Genomic DNA, 18,185 nt, shown 5'->3' with positions numbered 1-18,185 from the left:
ACAATCGCCCCAAATTCCCTTGGACACTCCAGCATTGGCTGTACTCCAACCAGCCCCGCTGTTTCCACAGGTAATATGGTCTGAAAACCCACCTCACCCGATCCAAACAGGTTCTTCCAGTCCCGAAGGGCCCGCCCACCCAGTCAACATAGGCCTCAGATCTGCCCCAAAAGAACCCGCCGAGCCAATCCTCTAGAATCTACCATCTACGGGTTTATTGAGGAAGAAGAAAGAAAAGGTTGAGCGTAGGGTCGTTAAAGGAAGCTCGTGACATACATCAATCCCCAAGGTCTTAGTCGAGACGGAACAAACTGCCGACTTCAACGTCTCCGGAGTACGTCTGATGTCAAGATGGGTCAACCAATCCTTCCGAGTTCTTTATCATGAAGATACGGCTGAAGTTCAGAGCAGGCATGAAGACAGATGGTGGCAGGATCCATCCATAATTTTGCCCACGGGGAGGGAAATCCTTTGTCCTCCTGGGTGAAGAGACCTGCCCGGAGGGAGCCGGTCCCGTGCTCAACAAAGTTGGCCATGGTCCTTTGGAAGCAACTAGCAGAATTCAGAAGTTTCTTGGCTGCTGTTATGGGCCATTTTTCACGCCACCACCCCTCGCAAGTAGGGGGGGACCCTTGCCGCCCTCTCCCAGAGCGAAATGTCGAAAAACGAGGGCCGGGACCGTCGGCGTAACTTCGCAAACCAAAATCCTACAAGCACAGGCATCACGGAAGTTGAGTTGGCAAAGTGGGCGCTTTCCTTGGCCACCGCCCTCGGCCCCGAATCTGGAGCACCCCCCCGCCTCGCCATGCCTACTAACATCCGACAATGTCACAGCAGCAGGTGGGGGGGCGGAGGAAGCTCAGAGCGGTCTGGAACCCGGGGGGCCGGCCGAGAGACCCAGCCGGGGCAGGCGTCTTCCATGGTGCCTGCTGGTGGGGTCTTCTCCACACAACTGGACATCTGGCCGGATAGAGGAGAGGGAGCAGTTAATGACTCAGGCTTGGTCCATGGCTTCCTGCTAGGATTTCTCACTAGAGGCAGTGGAGTCTAGTGGTGGGAGCCGGGATGGCTTTGCTCCAGCTGTGCTGTGATGTGGACAGTAACCCCCCACCACCGTGCCGGGGAAGGGGGCCATGGTAGGTCCCTCCCAGCCTGGCACGAGCAAGGGGCCGGGATGGTACCTGGTCGAATTTGCAGGTGCTGTACACCTCGTTCTTGTTCATGAAGGTCAGTAAGATCCAATCGCAGAGGAAGGAGCCCTGGTGTGGGGGTGGGGAGAGAGACCAGAGAAAAGGGGTCAGTGCCCAAGAGAGCCCTGGGGGGGGCAGGAGACGGGGGCAGCGCCCTGGCACGTACTCACCACTCCCACCGAGGTCAGCGCCGTGGCCAGGTTGATGATGGTGGGGATCAGGCTGAACTTGCCCGCCTAGGCAGTAGGAGAGAGGTGTCGGCCTTCCCCAACTGGGCAGGGGAGCTGGCGACGGGGCCCGGCCTGGCCTCGCAGGGTCCCATAGGGCCAGCCCCGATGCAGGGGAGGAAGGTGCCAGGCCGGGCCCCCCGGTGCCAGCCCTGATGCAGGGGAGGGAGGTGCCAGGCCGGGCCCCCCGGTGCCAGCCCCGATGCAGGGGAGGGAGGTGCCAGGCCGGGCCCCCTGGTGCCAGCCCCGATGCAGGGGAGGGAGGTGCCAGGCCGGGCCCCCCGGTGCCAGCCCCGATGCAGGAGAGGAAGGTGCCAGCCGGGCCCCCCGGTGCCAGCCCCGATGCAGGAGAGGAAGGTGCCAGGCCGGGCCCCCCGGTGCCAGCCCCGATGCAGGAGAGCAAGGTGCCAGGCCGGGCCCCCCGGTGCCAGCCCCGATGCAGGAGAGGAAGGTGCCAGCCGGGCCCCCCGGTGCCAGCCCCGATGCAGGGGAGGAAGGTGCCAGGCCGGGCCCCCCGGTGCCAGCCCCGATGCAGGAGAGGAAGGTGCCAGGCCGGGCCCCCCGGTGCCAGCCCCGATGCAGGGGAGGAAGGTGCCGGCCGGGCCCCCCGGTGCCAGCCCCGATGCAGGGGAGGGAGGTGCCAGGCCGGGCCCCCCGGTGCCAGCCCCGATGCAGGGGAGGGAGGTGCCAGACAGGGCCAGGCCCAGTGTAAGGGAGGAAGGTGCCAGGCCGGGCCCCCCGGTGCCAGCCCCGATGCAGGAGAGGAAGGCGCCAGGCCGGGCCCCCCGGTGCCAGCCCCGATGCAGGAGAGGAAGGCGCCAGGCCGGGCCCCCCGGTGCCAGCCCCGATGCAGGAGAGGAAGGTGCCAGGCCGGGCCCCCCGGTGCCAGCCCCGATGCAGGAGAGGAAGGTGCCAGGCCGGGCCCCCCGGTGCCAGCCCCGATGCAGGAGAGGAAGGCGCCAGCCGGGCCCCCCGGTGCCAGCCCCGATGCAGGAGAGGAAGGTGCCAGGCCGGGCCCCCCGATGCAGGAGAGGAAGGTGCCAGGCCGGGCCCCCCGGTGCCAGCCCCGATGCAGGAGAGGAAGGCGCCAGCCGGGCCCCCCGGTGCCAGCCCCGATGCAGGAGAGGAAGGCGCCAGGCCAGGCCCCCCGGTGCCAGCCCCGATGCAGGAGAGGAAGGTGCCAGGCCAGGCCCCCCGGTGCCAGCCCCGATGCAGGAGAGGAAGGTGCCAGGCCAGGCCCCCCGGTGCCAGCCCCGATGCAGGAGAGGAAGGTGCCAGCCGGGCCCCCCGGTGCCAGCCCCGATGCAGGAGAGGAAGGTGCCAGGCCGGGCCCCCCGGTGCCAGCCCCGATGCAGGAGAGGAAGGTGCCAGGCCGGGCCCCCCGGTGCCAGCCCCGATGCAGGAGAGGAAGGTGCCAGGCCGGGCCCCCCGGTGCCAGCCCCGATGCAGGAGAGGAAGGTGCCAGGCCGGGCCCCCCGGTGCCAGCCCCGATGCAGGAGAGGAAGGTGCCAGGCCGGGCCCCCCGGTGCCAGCCCCGATGCAGGAGAGGAAGGTGCCAGGCCGGGCCCCCCGGTGCCAGCCCCGATGCAGGAGAGGAAGGCGCCAGCCGGGCCCCCCGGTGCCAGGCCCGATGCAGGGAAGGAAGGTGGCAGGCAGGTCGGCGCCAGGCAGAACTCTCTCCCCACCTGGCCATGCACGATGACGTCGACGCGGATGCCGTAGGCCTTGACCAGGCTCCGGGCCTGGGTCCCGTTGCAGTTGTAATACTTGGCAAACCTGGGCAGGAGAGAGCAGGGGGGTGAGAGCCGAGCGAAGCTCCGGGGCAGGGGTGCTGCGGGGCGGGGAGGGGCGCTGCCCGGGAGCAGGTACCTGTAGTTGTAGCCAACAGACCCGCGGGCCGCCTTGGGGTCCAGCCGGCGGAAGGAGTAGCGGGGGTTGCAGGCCGAGCGGGGTAGGTCCAGGTTGCAGTCCCAGGTGATGATCACCCCGACCACACCGCCCTGCAGGGGGCCCAGAGAAGGGCAGGACTGGCCGGACCCCCCCACTCAACCCCCCCCCCCCGGGCCGGGTAAGGGGTCCCCCGCGCACCCTACCTGCTCGGCCAAGGCCGTGAAGTTCTCACCCGCCTGTTCCACGATGGAGCCCAGGCGGAAGATGGGGCAGTAGAGGGCCGTGGTCTCGTTGAAGGTGCAGGCGCTCAGGTAGCCGGTTTGATCGTCCTTCACGTTCCCTCTGGGGAGACACGCCCGGAGCTGCAGCGTAGCCTCCCCCTGCCCCCCACCGTGCAAGGGAACAACATGCCACGTGGACCTCCATGTGACCCACAGGCCCCCGGACCCTGGGCAGGTGTGCACACCTGTGCAGGTGCAGACCTTCCCAGGCAGGTGCATATGCACCTGTGCAGGTGCATACACGTGCAGGTATGCACACCTGTGCGTATACATACCTGTGCAGGTGCAGACACGCCCAGGTAGATGCATATACACCTGTGCAGGTCCACATACCTGTACAGGTGCATTCATACCTGTGCAAGAGCATAGACTCCTATGCAGGTGCATGCACACCTGTGCAGGTACACAGCAGTGCAGGTGCATACCTTTGCAGGAGCATACACTTCCATGCAGGTGCATACACACCTGTGCAGGTATGCACACCTGTGCATACCCAGACCTGTGCAGGTGCGTACCCAGACCTGTGCAGGTGCATACACGCACGTGCAGGTATGCATAGCTGTGCAAGTACACACCTGTGGGTATACATACCTGTGCAGGTGCAGACACTCTCAGGTAGGTGCATACACACCTGTGCACGTGCATACACATACAGGTATACATACCTGTGCAGGTGCAAACACTCCCAGATAGATGCATCTACACCTGTGCAGGTCCACACACCTGTGCAGGTGCATACACATACAGGTATACATACCTGTGCAGGTGCAAACACTCCCAGGTAGATGCATCTACACCTGTGCAGGTCCACACACCTGTGCACGTGCATACACATACAGGTATGCACACCTGTGCAGGTGCAAACACTCCCAGGTAGATGCATATACAACTATGCAGGTCCACACACCTGTGCAGGTGCATACACATACAGGTATGCACACCTGTGCAGATGCAAACACTCCCAGGTAGATGCATATACACCTGTGCAGGTCCACACACCTGTGCAGGTGCATACACATACAGGTATACATGCCCGTGCAGGTGCAGACACGCCCAGGTAGGTGCATATACAGCTGTTCAGGTCCCCATACCTGTACAGGTGCATACATACCTGTGCAAGAGCATACACTCCTATGCAGGTGCATTCACACCTGTGCAGGTACACAGCTGTGCAGGTGCATGCCTTTGCAGGAGCATACACTTCCATGCAGATGCGTACACACCTGTGCGGGTACACATACCTGCAGGTATGCACACCTGTGCAGGTACACAGCTGTGCATACCCATACCTGTGCAGGTGCCTACCTATACGTATGCAGGTGCATACACGCACATGCAGGTATGCACAGCTGTGCAAGTACACACCTGTGAATACTCATCTGTGCAGGTAAAGACACTCCCAGGTAGGTGCATACACACCTGTGTGGGTGCATATACACACCCACACACGTATGCACACCTGTGCGGGTGCATATACACACCCACACACGTATGCACACCTGTGCGGGTGCATATACACACCCACACACGTATGCACACCTGTGCGGGTGCATATACACACCCACTCACGTATGCACACCTGTGCGGGTGCATATACACACCCACTCACGTATGCACACCTGTGCAGGTACACACCTGTGTACACATATACCTGTGCAGGTGCAGGCACGCCCAGGCAGGTGCGCGCACACCTGTGCACAAACACCCCCCCATGCACCTGCCCAGCTGTAGAGCCATGTTTTCAGACCCCTATACCCGCACCCCACAGCCGTCTTGACAGGGTGCTGAGCCGCAGTGCCAGGCCGGCTCTAGGGGGCCGGCCTCCAGCCAGGTCGCCCGCCGGCTGTACCCACGTAACCCGGCAGCCCCAACCACCATCCCCACCACGCCAGTGCCTCCCACCCCCGCCCGGCGCGGCTCCTGACTGGCACTGCCAGGGCTGGGCACGTCCGTTCGCTGGTCGCTGCTCCCGGGCGGGGCCGTACTTGGAGAACCGGAAGCGTGGGAAGTGGATGTTGTTCTTGATGAGGATGGTGAACTGGGCGGCCATCTCCCCCAGGGACTCGCTGGCCAGGGCAGAAACAAGAGTCAGCCACTCGCTGGTTACGGGGGTCCCCTCCCTAAAGCGTCTTTCCATGGCCACAAATGCCGGCCCCTGCCCCCGCCGAAACCCAAATCCCCTTTATGCGCCCGCCCCTTCTGGGATGGGTATCTTGTCCCCCTCTACCCAGCTCTGAGAGATGCCAACAGGCCTCGCCCGCCTGTTGTGGAAGGGCGGCTAGTCGGGAATACAGCACTTGACTGACAATGCACCTTCCATGGGGCAATCCGTAGCCAAGGGACTTTGCTGTGAATCTGTCGACCCACAGAGCTGGTGGCAAAGAAACGGACGTGGGCCGGTGACTTACTCATGGGACACTCTCCAGAGCCTTCGCCCAGCGAGAACAATGGGATTCCCTGCACAGGAGCGTCCTTGCCATGAAATCTGCCCCGAAGGACTAAAGGCCCATCCGGCCGAAGATTGCACTCCAGAGACTTTTAAGATCACAGATTGTTCCATCTCTACCGTAGGTCTGCACCAGGAACTTTGTAACTCTTGTATCTACTGTGGGCCCTTGAACAACTTTAATTGCAACTTCCTTTCTTGTCAATTTCTAGTCAAGTTCAAGTTCTTTCTAGTCAATTTCTAGTCAATTTTTTTCTTTCTAGACAATTTCTTTTCAATTTCTAGTCAAGTTCAAGTTCTTTCTAGTCAATTTCTAGTCAATTTTTTTTCTTTCTAGTCAATTTCTTTTCAATTTCTAGTCAATTTTTTTTTCTAGTCAATTTCTTTTCAATTTCTAGTCAATTTTTTCTTTCTAGACAATTTCTTTTCAATTTCTAGTCGAGTTCAAGTTCTTTCTAGTCAATTTCTAGTCAATTTTTTTTCTTTCTAGTCAATTTCTTTTCAATTTCTAGTCAATTTTTTCTTTCTAGACAATTTCTTTTCAATTTCTAGTCGAGTTCAAGTTCTTTCTAGTCAATTTCTTTCTTTCTAGTCAATTTCTTTTCAATTTCTAGTCAAGTTCAAGTTCTTTCTAGTCAATTTCTAGTCAATTTTTTTCTTTCTAGTCAATTTCTTTTCAATTTCTAGTCCAGTTCAAGTTCTTTCTAGTCAATTTCTAGTCAATTTTTTTCTTTCTAGTCAATTTCTTTTCAATTTCTAGTCAATTTTTTCTTTCTAGACAATTTCTTTTCAATTTCTAGTCGAGTTCAAGTTCTTTCTAGTCAATTTCTAGTCAATTTTTTTCTTTCTTGTCAATTTCTTTTCAATTTCTAGTCAAGTTCAAGTTCTTTCTAGTCAATTTCTAGTCAATTTTTTTTCTTTCTAGTCAATTTCTTTTCAATTTCTAGTCAATTTTTTTCTTTCTATTCAATTTCTTTTCAATTTCTAGTCGAGTTCAAGTTCTTTCTTTTCCATTTCTAGTCAATCTTTTTCTTTCTTGTCAATTTCTTTTCCATTTCTAGTCAAGTTCAAGTTCTTTCTAGTCAAATCTAGTCAATTTTTTTCTTTCTAGACAATTTCTTTTCAATTTCTAGTCAAGTTTCTTTCTTTCTTTTGCTACATCTAGACTGCAGCTCTTTTCTGGGATACTGGAGTTATCCCAGAAAAGCAATGCCCCATCTAAGGAACGCGTCTGCTTTTTCGGAAGAATTTCCAAAAAAGCGGACGCATTCTTTCCCCATCCCTGCAAACCTCATTTTACGTGGAAGAGAGGATGGCTCAGAAGAACAGGTTTTTCCGAAATTTGGCACCATATTAGACGCGCCAAATTTCAGAAAAGCCTCTTTTGAAAGAAAAGTGGAAAACGGGACGCAATTTGCGTATCTTTTTCTGACTTTTCTTTGTAGTCTAGATGTTTTCTTTCTTTTTCTTTTGTTTTCTTTTCCATTTCCAGTCGATTTATTTTTCTTTCTTTCCAATTTCTAGTTTTTCTTTCTGCTCCTGCCTCTTTCTTTTCTATTTCCAATCAATTTCTTTTTCTTTCTTCTCCTTCTCCTGCCTTTCTTTCTTTCTTTCCCTCCATTTTCCTTTTTCTTTCTTTCTTTCTTTCTTTCTTTCTTTCTTTCTTTCTTTCTTTCTTTCTTTCTTTCTTTCTTTCTTTCTTTCCCTCCATTTTTCTTTCTTTCTTTCTTTCTTCTCCCCCTCCCTCGTCTTTCTTTCTTTCTTTCTTTCTTTCTTTCTTTCTTTCTTCTCTTTCTAGTCAATTTCTTTCTTCTCCTTCTCTGCCTCTTTCTTTTCTATTTCCAATCAATTTCTTTTTCTTTCTTCTCCTGCCTCCTTCCCTTGACTGTTCTTTCTTTCTCTTTCTCTTCGCCTCCCGCTGCCTCCTTCCCTCTTTCTTTCTCTTCTCCCCCCCCCCCCCCGCCTCCTTCCTTCTTTTCTCTTCTATTTCAAGTCAATTTTCTTTCTTTCACTTTTCGCTGTTAAATTCTACAGCATCCGCCTAGCGAACGCTTTTGGGCCTGGGAGCACCTCCTCTGATCAGGGGCGATGGGTTTTCATAACCTCTCGCCTGTGGAAGGAGCGGGGCTGGCTGGGGCCCAGGGAAGGCGGGTGTGTCCAAGTGGCTTTGCTTGTGGGACTTCTCGTGGGCCTGTGGGACTGGTTTGGGGGACCCACACACCCCTTTGGGGCTGGAAGGAGCCCTATTTCTACGCAATTTGCTGTGATTTGACCCTCACAGGGTCATCCCTCCCAGAATCCTCCCTCCCGCCATGCAAACTATGCAGCCCTATGGGGCACCAAATTCAGTGGGGCTCCAGGCCCCTCCCCACACACCCCTTCGCTACCTGACCGTGTGTCCGTCTTCCACGGGACACCAGGCGGTGACCTCGCAGGTCTTCCCCTGCCCGCGGTAATAGGGGACGCAGCGCCCCGTCCTCTCCCCTGTGGGGACAGACGGACGGCCTGAGCGGGCGGCCCTGGGGGCAGTGCCCGGGAAGGGGGGGGGGACTGTCATCTCCCACAGGCTCACCGTGGCCCAGCATGTCCATGTGCCCAGGCAGGCAGTCGCTGTCGGCACGGCAGGCGGCGTGAGGGACCTCCTGGCTCTGTGGGGACCAAAACCAAGGTCAGGGGGGTCCTGGGGGGTGGGGGCTGCGAAGGGGGGGAGGGGGGGAGTTGGACTGTGCCGTTCTCCCTCCCCCCCCCCGTGATCCGAGATGCGCCGTGTGTAGAGCGCCCTCCCCACACCCTTTCACTAGGGCAAGCCCCTGCCTCATTTCTCCCGCCTCCCCCCCAAGTAGGGGCCTTGCCCCATCGCTCCCCCCAGCCCCCCTCACCTCGGGGCAGGTCTCCAGCGTCTGGGAGGGGGTGACTTCCACCCGGGTGATGATGCTGAACACGCTGCCGCCCTGCAGTGCCGACAGGAGGAGAGAGGGAGGCGCGTTTGCCGTGGGGAGACCCCCCCCCCCAAGCCATGGCGCCCAGTGCCCCTGAGGGAGGTGCTACCCCCCCAGCTGCGGGTGATGCTCACTGCCAGACAGCCTGGGGCCTGCTGGTCCTAGAGAGGTACTCTCGGGAGGCTGGGAGGGCCAAACTTGACTGCATAAGGGGCGGGTTGGGTGGATGTGGGGGGCTGGATGAGCCAGGCACAGCCCCCCCAGCTGGTGATTTGGAGGAGCCAATCCAGCTGTGGGGAGGCAGCTCTGGGTCTGGTGGGGGAGACGGGCCAGCGCGCCCCACGCTGGATCCTGCTACACCTCCCCCCCCTGCAGGGTTCAAGGGGAGCCCTGAGGGGACAATGACGGAGTGGAGGGGTCACTGCTTTGTGGAGGGGGCGTCAGGGAGACAAAATTGTGAGGGAGGGGCGACATCGCAGCCTGGCGGGGGAGGGGGCCGGCCCCCCAGCCTCACCTCGGCGGGTTTGACGTACTCCTCCACGTCCCAGACCCGGCTGGGCGAGCGGGTGACGCCCTTGACCTTGGTGACGACCGAGCTCTCGGGCCCCGTCTCGCGCTCCTGGTAGCCCTTCTGGACGATGAACACGTACCTGTAGGGGGGGCAGTCTCAGGGACACCCCATCCCCACCTCCTGCTGGCCTTGGGAGCCCCGCACTGTCCCCTGGGCCCTGGCATGGTGAGTTGTCTGCTCCCCCGCCCCGGAGAAACACGGCCCGATCTGTTCTGAGGACAGAATCCCCTACCTACCAATGCTACCGGCCATGCGGCTCTCAAATAGGGGGTGTATTGAGCATACGGCCCCCTTTTCAATCTATTGACATTTTGTGGACCCACCCTCTCCCTGAGGGAGGGAGGGAGGGAGGGAGGGAGGGAGAAAGAAAGAAAGAAAGAAAAAGAAATAGAAAAGGAGAAAAGAGAAAAGGAGAGAGAGAAAGAAAAGGAAGGAAGGAAGGAAGGAAGGAAGGAGGAAAAAAGAAAGGAAGAAAGGAGGAAAAAAGAAAGAAAGAAAGAAAGAAAGAAAGAAAGAAAGAAAGAAAGAAAGAAAGAAAGAAAGAGAAAGAAAGAAAGAAAGAAAGGGAGGAAGGAGGAAAGAAAGAAAGAAAGAAAGAAAGAAAGAAAGAAAGAAAGAAAGAAAGAAAGAAAGACGAGGGAGGGGGAGAAGAAAGAAAGAAAGAAAGAAAGAAAGAAAGAAAGAAAGAAGGGAGGAAGGAGGAAAGGAGGAAAAAAGAAAGAAAGAAAGAAAGAAAGAAAGAAAGAAAGAAAGAAAGAAGGGAGGAAGGAGGAAAGGAGGAAGGAAGAAAGAAAGAAAGAAAGAAAGAAAGAAAGACGAGGGAGGGGGAGAAGAAAGAAAGAAAGAAAGAAAGAAAGAAAGAAAGAAAGAAAGAAGGGAGGAAGAAAGAAAGAAAGAAAGAAAGAAAGAAAGAAAGAAAGAAAGAAAGAAGGGAGGAAGGAGGAAAGGAGGAAGGAAGAAAGAAAGAAAGAAAGAAAGAAAGAAAGAAAGACGAGGGAGGGGGAGAAGAAAGAAAGAAAGAAAGAAAGAAAGAAAGAAAGAAAGGAGGGAGGAAGGAGGAAAGGAGGAAGAAAGAAAGAAAGAAAGAAAGAAAGAAGGGAGGAAGGAGGAAAGAAAGAAAGAAAGAAAAGAGACCAAAAACGAGAGACAGAAAAGGAGGAAAAAAGAAAGAAAGAAAGAAAAGAGACCAAAAACGAGAGACAGAAAAGGAGGAAAAAAGAAAGAAAGAAAGAAAAGAGACCAAAAACGAGAGACAGAAAAGGAGGAAAAAAGAAAGAAAGAAAGAAAAGAGACCAAAAACGAGAGACAGAAAAGGAGGAAAAAAGAAAGAAAGAAAGAGAAAAGAGAGAGAGAGAGAGGAAAAAAGAAAAGAAAGAAAAGAAAAGAGAGAAAGGAGAGAGAGAAAAGAAAAGAGAGAGAGAGAGAGAGGAAAAAAGAAAAGAAAGAAAAGAAAAGAGAGAAAGGAGAGAGAGAAAAGAAAAGAGAGAGAGAGAGAGGAAAAAAGAAAAGAAAGAAAAGAAAAGAGAGAAAAGAGATGGGGAAAAAAGAAAAGAGAGAAAAGAGACAAAAGAGGGGAAAAGAAAGAAGAGAGAAAGGAGAGGGAGAAAAGAAAAGAGAGCGAGAAAGAGAGAACAGAGAAAAGAAGAGAGAGGAAAAAGGAAAAAAGAAAAAGAAGAGAGAAAAGATGAGAGAAAAGAGAGAGAAAATAAAAGAGAAAAAGAGGAAAAAGAGATAGAGAAAAAAGATAAAGAAAAGGAAGAGCGAGAAGAAAGACAGACAGAAAAAAGAGGGAGAAAGAAAGAAAGAAAGAAAGAAAGAAAGAAAGAAAGAAAGAAAGAAAGAAAGAAAGAAAGAAAAAGAAGAGAGAGAGAAAAAAGAGAGAGTGGGAGAAACAACAAAAGAGCAAGAAAAAGAAAGGATCGGACCCGCCACATTGGGCCTGATCCTTATTTTTAAACTTCCCCTGGACCCCCTGCAGTACCATCGTGGACCCCCAGGGGGTCCTGCTGGGCCGTGCAATGTGACTTCTTGGGGCCCAGTCGGAATCCTGCCCTGGATCCAGTTATTCCCATCTCACAGGTGCGAAGGTGGGCGGGGTCTCCCTTCCCGCTCCCTCGTGCCACGCACGCCCCACCGTGCGTTGCACGGGGGAGCCGTTCGGCCGTCTGCCCCCACTGAGAACAGCCTCTCGCCATCCTCTGTGGAACCCCCCTTCTGGGAGTTGACAGCTGCTCTCAAATCCCCCCTCGCTCTTCTCTTCTGCAGACCAAACAAACCCAAATCCCTCAGCCTCTCCTCATAGGTCATGTGCTCCAGCCCCCGAATCATTTCGGTCGCCCTCCGCTGGACCCTCTCCAATGCGTCCACAGCCTTCCTGTAATTGGGGACCCAGAACTGGACACAATACTCCAGATGTGGCCTCACCAGAGCCGAATAAAGGGGAATAATCACTTCCTTAGATCTGCCGGCACAAAGTATACCAGGCGAGGTGCCCATAAAAAAAGAGAGAGAAAAGAAAAGAGGAAGAAAGAGGAAAAAAGAGAGAAAGAAAGAAAAAGAAGAGAGAGAAGAAAAAAAGAAAAAAGAGAAAAAGAAAAGAGAAAAAAGGATGAGAGAGAGAAGAGAGAAAAAGAGAGATGGGGAAACAACAAAAGAGAGGAAAAAAAAGGATTGCTGATTTCACACAATTCCTACGCACGTCTCGTACTTGTCAGGATACAAGGGGGCATGTAGCGTGACGCACTCTTGTGGCAGTGGGTGTGAGGCTGAGGGACGCATGTGGCCGGCACATTGCAAAGGGCCCGTGCGGAACGGCCCAGCGAGTTGTTCTTGACTGACAATGCACCTTGAGAGACACGTCTGATGAGCCTTCTCGGGAGCGTTCAATCTGCCTTCTACCGGCGAGGAACCGAGTCGTGCTCTGGGGATTTGCCCACGTGACCGAGCGTGCGACGGGGCACCATCTTGTGGCTGCACATTTCCACAGGCAGACCAATGGCGGTCCTGGGAACGCCACCGTTTTCGTCTCGTTCCTGTCCTCGCCTCTTTTCCTCTCCACCGTCTCGACTGCCCGGCTCTCCGAACCTATATATCGCCGGCATGTTCTCGCCAGACTCCGGGGAGCCTTTCGATGATTCGGAAGTCACCAGAAACGTGACATCGGCGTTGTCTAGCGCTGCTTCCACATTGCACTTGGACCCAAATTGAATTCCTTGAACACTTTCGTGGTATCGTGAGTTTTCGTGGGCACAGCCTACTTCTTCAGATGCCTGGAGTTTTTAATCTGACGTTTCATCCGAAGAATGCTCGTGATGCCGTTGACGTGTTTCGTTCCACCCGACCAGTTGTTGTGTTTTCTGTACAGACTAACTCGCCCACCCCTGACGCGTCTTTAACACGTTCGACGCTCGCCTTTTCGCATTTCTTTTTACAGCTACATTTTGAGATCCTGAAAGATCAGCCACTGCGTGTGGTTGGGGCAAAATCTAGTTATGGACTGATCCGGGAGGATGGCTGGTTTTTCGGGCTCAGGCGCCCTTTTTCCTGTGACACGTCTGGTTTTAAGAAACCAGATATGGGGCATCTTTTTGGGTCGGGCCACTGCCCCACCGAAAAATCAAACGGGGGCCAGGCAAGAGAGAGAGGCCAAAAAAAAATCACTGATTTTGCCCTCCGATGGAAAGAAACGCTTCCCTCCAAAAGGAATAACCCACCCAAATGGACGGACTTGGTTTCCGACAGCGAGGGGTGTAGGAAAGAGGGAACCGGAGGAATCGGAATCCCCCGGGAGACATTTTGCTCTGTTGCGACTCCTGGCCGACAACGGGGCCGACAAAAAAGAAGAACGTTTTGACGGAAAATGTTGGGATGAAATTTTTAAAAATGGTTCTGGTGTGGATGGTGGCGGAGAGGAAGAAAGCAAAACAGTCTAATGGGAAACCACACACACACAGTCCTATTCCCTGGTCAGTTTTATACACACACACACACACACACACACACACACACACACACACACACACACACACACACACAAATACACTCTCTCCCATTCCCTGGTCAGTTCTCACTCACCCGCCCCCCCACACCTCCCATTCCCTGGTCAGTTATACATACACACACACAGTCCTATTCCCTGGTCAGTTTTATACACACACACAACCCTATTCCCTGGTCAGTTATACATACACACACACACACACAGTCCTATTCCCTGGTCAGTTATACACACACACACACAGTCCTATTCCCTGGTCAGTTTTATACACACACACAACCCTATTCCCTGGTCAGTTATACATACACACACACACACACAGTCCTATTCCCTGGTCAGTTATACACACACACACACACAGTCCTATTCCCTGGTCAGTTATACACACACACACACACAGTCCTATTCCCTGGTCAGTTTTATACACACACACAGTCCTATTCCCTGGTCAGTTTTATACACACACACAACCCTATTCCCTGGTCAGTTATACATACACACACACACAGTCCTATTCCCTGGTCAGTTACACACACACACACACACAGTCCTATTCCCTGGTCAGTTTTATACACACACACACAGTCCTATTCCCTGGTCAGTTTTATACACACACACAGTCCTATTCCCTGGTCAGTTATACATACACACACACACACACAGTCCTATTCCCTGGTCAGTTATACACACACACACACACAGTCCTATTCCCTGGTCAGTTATACACACACACACACACAGTCCTATTCCCTGGTCAGTTTTATACACACACACAGTCCTATTCCCTGGTCAGTTTTATACACACACACAACCCTATTCCCTGGTCAGTTATACATACACACACACACAGTCCTATTCCCTGGTCAGTTACACACACACACACACACAGTCCTATTCCCTGGTCAGTTTTTTACACACACACACACACACACACACACACACACACGCATGCACACAAATACACTCTCTCCCATTCCCTGGTCTGTTCTCACTCACCCTCCCCCCCCCCCACACCTCCCATTCCCTGGTCAGTTATACATACACACACACACAGTCCTATTCCCTGGTCAGTTACACACACACACACACACACACACACACACACACACAGTCCCATTCCCTGGTCAGTTACACACACACACACACACACACACACACACAGTCCCATTCCCTGGTCAGTTACACACACACACACACACACACAGTCCCATTCCCTGGTCAGTTTTACACACACACACACACACACACACACAGTCCCATTCCCTGGTCAGTTTTACACACACACACACACACACACACACACACACAGTCCCATTCCCTGGTCAGTTACACACACACACACACACACACACACAGTCCCATTCCCTGGTCAGTTACACACACACACACACACACACACACACAGTCCCATTCCCTGGTCAGTTACACACACACACACACACACACAGTCCCATTCCCTGGTCAGTTACACACACACACACACACACACACACACACAGTCCCATTCCCTGGTCAGTTACACACACACACACACACACACACACACACAGAGTCCCATTCCCTGGTCAGTTACACACACACACACACACACACACACACAGAGTCCCATTCCCTGGTCAGTTACACACACACACACACACACACACACACACACAGTCCCATTCCCTGGTCAGTTTTTTACACACACACACACACACACACACACACACACACACACACACACACACACACACATCCCTGCAACCCAGAATTGCCTTTTCCTCCCCCGTCCCGGCAAGGGAAGATGAGGCAGGATCAAAGCCCGTTGCTCAGGGCAGGGGCCAGACCTGCCCCCGGGCCAGGCCGCGGACACGGCCCCCCTCCTGCCTCGCCTCTTCTGCCCTGCCCCGATCCCCCCCTCCCGATGTGTTTTCTCGCCGTTCCCCCGGCCTGCCCCTCTGCTCCCCCCACCCTGCCCAGCCCCCCGGCCCGGCCCCTACCAGACAAAATAGAACAGGATCAGCCCTTGCACCCCTCGGTACATGACGCCCAGCTTGCGGCTTTTCACCACCATCACTTGGGGGGTCTCGTAGTCCCAGAACTCCCAGAAGCAACGCCAGCAGCCCCTAGCCCCGGGCCACCGCCGTGGGGCCTTCTCCATCTGCAAGCAGGCTGGGGGGCGCTCCTCCCTCTCCTGTCTCGCCTCTACTTCTCCGGGCTGCGGGTTCATGCTCTGAACCTCCCCAAGAGCCAAGAAGTCGTCGCCCGCCTCTGTGGCATCTGGAGGGATCCCCCCCCCACACACACACACCGCCCCGGAGCGCCCGACGCTGCCCATCTGTACAGCACGGATGCGTCTACGTCACGCCCACAATTTGCTCCCTCCTGGGAGAGGGAGGCCGAAAACCAGCCCCAGGCTCGGCGAAACGCACCGACCTCGTCCGTTTCAGCCTGACCCGGCGCAGGGCGGGCCTAATGGAGCAGCTGGTGCAGGACGCGATCAATAAAGACGGAGAGGGAAGGGGACGCCGTGAATGCCGCTCGACTCGGGCTAATGGGGCCTGTCGCATGAACGAGGCAGCTGCCGTGGGGGGCACGACCCACTGGGTGGAGACCGGTAAGCGATTGCTGGAATGCACTGAGACTCCGGCCCGGCGCTTGAAAGAGAGCGCGCGCCAGAAATCGGCGTGATCGAAAGTGGGGCGGTTTCGCGCGCACACACACACACACACACACTGGTGTTTTGTGGAATTGACGCGTGGCCGCAAATACGCCTCGCTCGACGCCACTCGGGACAAACTCGCCCCCGTCCCCCCTCAATCTTAACAGCCCAGATTGCTGGATCTGTATTTTGGGGGACAGATCACCATTGTATGCACAGTTAGAAAGCTAGAGTACGGCAGGGGTTCCCAGCCTTTTGGAGCATACGGACCCCTTTTCAATCGATTAAAAATTCATGGACTGCCCCTCTTTGGGGGAGGAAAGGAAGAGAGAGGGGAAAAGGAGAGAGAGGGGGGGAAAAGGGAGGAGAAAAGAAAGAAAAAAGAGGGGAAAAGGAAAAGAGAGAAGAAAAGAGAGAGAGAAACAACAGAAAAGACGAGAGAAAAAAGGAAAAAGGGAGAGAGAGAAAAGAGGGGAAAGGGGAGAGAGAAACAATAGAAAAGAAGAGAAAAGAAAGAAGAGAAGAGAAAAGAAGAGGGAAAGAGAGAGAGAAACAATAGGAAAGAAGAGAAAAAAGAGAAAAGAATAGAGAGTAAAGAGAGAAAGAGAAAAACAATAGAAAAGAGAGAAAAAAGAGAGAGAAAAGAGGGAAAAGGAGAGAGAGAAAATAGAAAAGAAGAGAGAGAAAAGAAAAAAAAGAAAAGAATGGAGAGAGAAAAGAGGGAAAGAGAAAGAGAGAATAGAAAAGAGGGAAAGAGAGAGAGAGAAACAATAGGAAAAAAGAGAAAAAAGAAAAGAGAGAGAGAGAAAAGAGGGAAAATGAGAGAAACAATAGAAAAGAAGACAGAAAAGAAAGAAGAGAAAAGAAGAGAGAAAAGAGGAGAAAAGGGAGGAGAGAGAGAAACAATAGAAAAGAGAGAGAGAAGCAATAGGAAAGACGAGAGGAAAAAGGGAGAGAGAGAAAAGAGGGAAAAGGAGAGAGAGAAACAATAGAAAAGAAAGAAGAAAAGAGAAAAGAAGAGAGAAAAGAGAGAGAAAAAACAGGAAAGAAGAGAGAAAAAAGAAAAAAGAGAAAAGAATAGAGAGAAAAGAGAAAGAGAGAAAACAATAGAAAAGAGAGAAAAAAGAGAGAAACAATAGGAAAAAGAGAGAGAAAAGAGGGAAAAGGAGAGAGAGAAAATAGAAAAGAAGAGAGAAAAGAAAGAAGAGAGAAAAGAGGGAAAAAGAGAAAAGAATGGAGAGAGAAAAGAGGAAGAGAGAGAAACAATAGGAAAGAAGAGAAAAAAAAGAAAAAAAGAAAAGAATGGAGAGAGAAAAGAGGGAAAGAGAGAGAAACAATAGAAAAGAGAGAGAGAGAAACTATAGGAGAGAGAAAAGAGGGAAAATGAGAGAGAGAAACGAGAAAAGAAAAAAAGAGAAAAGAGGGGAAAGAGAAAAGAGGGGAAAAGAGAGAGAAACTACAGAAAAGGAGAGAAAAGAGAGAAGAGAAAGAGAGAGAGAGAGAGAGAGAGAGAAAAGGGAAAGAGTGAAAAGAAAAGAGAGGGGGGGAAAAGAGAAAACAGAGAAAAGAGAGGGAAAGAGAAAAAGAGAGAAAAGGAAAAGAGAGAGAGAGAGAGAGGGAACCAAGAAAAGAGAGAGAGAAAAGAGGAAACGAAAGGATCTGACACGTCGTGGTAGGCCCGAGCCGTATTTTTAAACTTCCCACGGACCCCCTGCAGTACCGTGGCGGACCACCGGGGGACAAAGGCCCTACTGGGACCCACTGGGCTAGGGGGTAATCTGTGGGGTTTAAATGTCCAAAGGAAGCCACCCAGGAGGTTTCCCTCAGCGTCGGGGGCTCCCCCAAACAGCCGGTTCTGCCCGTGTTTGACCTTCGGACTCCGTGTGACCCCCAACACGAAGGAGCCAGCCAGGGAACATCCCACGGCCGGGGAGAGCGCCGAACCGAAGACCCCCGCCCCACAGCGATGGAAAGTTTGCCGGCTCTTGGCCTTCGAGGGGCAG

At 53.3% G+C, this 18,185-nt stretch overlaps 1 protein-coding gene across 2 annotated transcripts; it reads right to left on the bottom strand.

The window, feature by feature from the left end:
• Nucleotides 1-16,690, bottom strand: P2RX2 (purinergic receptor P2X 2). Of its 2 annotated transcripts, XM_075897868.2 has the most exons (12): nucleotides 15,521-16,687; nucleotides 9,488-9,623; nucleotides 8,914-8,985; nucleotides 8,607-8,682; nucleotides 8,422-8,518; nucleotides 5,574-5,654; nucleotides 3,511-3,649; nucleotides 3,287-3,417; nucleotides 3,103-3,193; nucleotides 1,361-1,426; nucleotides 1,182-1,259; nucleotides 1-960 (listed from the first exon to the last, which is right to left on the bottom strand). In XM_075897868.2, exons 1-12 carry the CDS (start codon nucleotides 15,856-15,858, stop codon nucleotides 829-831), a joined length of 1,437 nt encoding a protein of 478 aa, XP_075753983.2. In that variant the 5' UTR covers nucleotides 15,859-16,687; the 3' UTR covers nucleotides 1-828. The 2 variants fall into 2 exon arrangements, with proteins under 2 accessions (XP_075753983.2, XP_075753982.2); XM_075897867.2 differs by having other exon boundaries at nucleotides 3,103-3,417; nucleotides 15,521-16,690.
• Nucleotides 16,691-18,185: the final 1,495 nt, after the last annotated feature.

This window comes from Pelodiscus sinensis, chromosome Z (genome assembly GCF_052426305.1).
Source record: "Pelodiscus sinensis isolate ZL-2025 chromosome Z, ASM5242630v1, whole genome shotgun sequence".
NCBI classification, from domain to species: domain Eukaryota; kingdom Metazoa; phylum Chordata; order Testudines; family Trionychidae; genus Pelodiscus; species Pelodiscus sinensis.
Note: the sequence above shows the minus strand (reverse complement) of the source record. Positions and strands in the feature narration are given on the sequence as shown.

What these genes read in the sequence shown, in the direction of transcription:
- P2RX2 (XM_075897867.2), bottom strand. Translation starts at nt 15,858, where the DNA reads ATGGGCAGCGTCGGGCGCTCCGGGGCGGTGTGTGTGTGTGGGGGGGGG. An exon ending in TCACGGCCTTGGCCGAGCAG is followed by an intron (nt 3,418 to 3,510) that starts GTAGGGTGCGCG and finishes GGCCCCCTGCAG; the next exon opens with GGCGGTGTGGTCGGGGTGAT. An exon ending in ACGTCATCGTGCATGGCCAG is followed by an intron (nt 1,427 to 3,102) that starts GTGGGGAGAGAG and finishes CCTACTGCCTAG; the next exon opens with GCGGGCAAGTTCAGCCTGAT.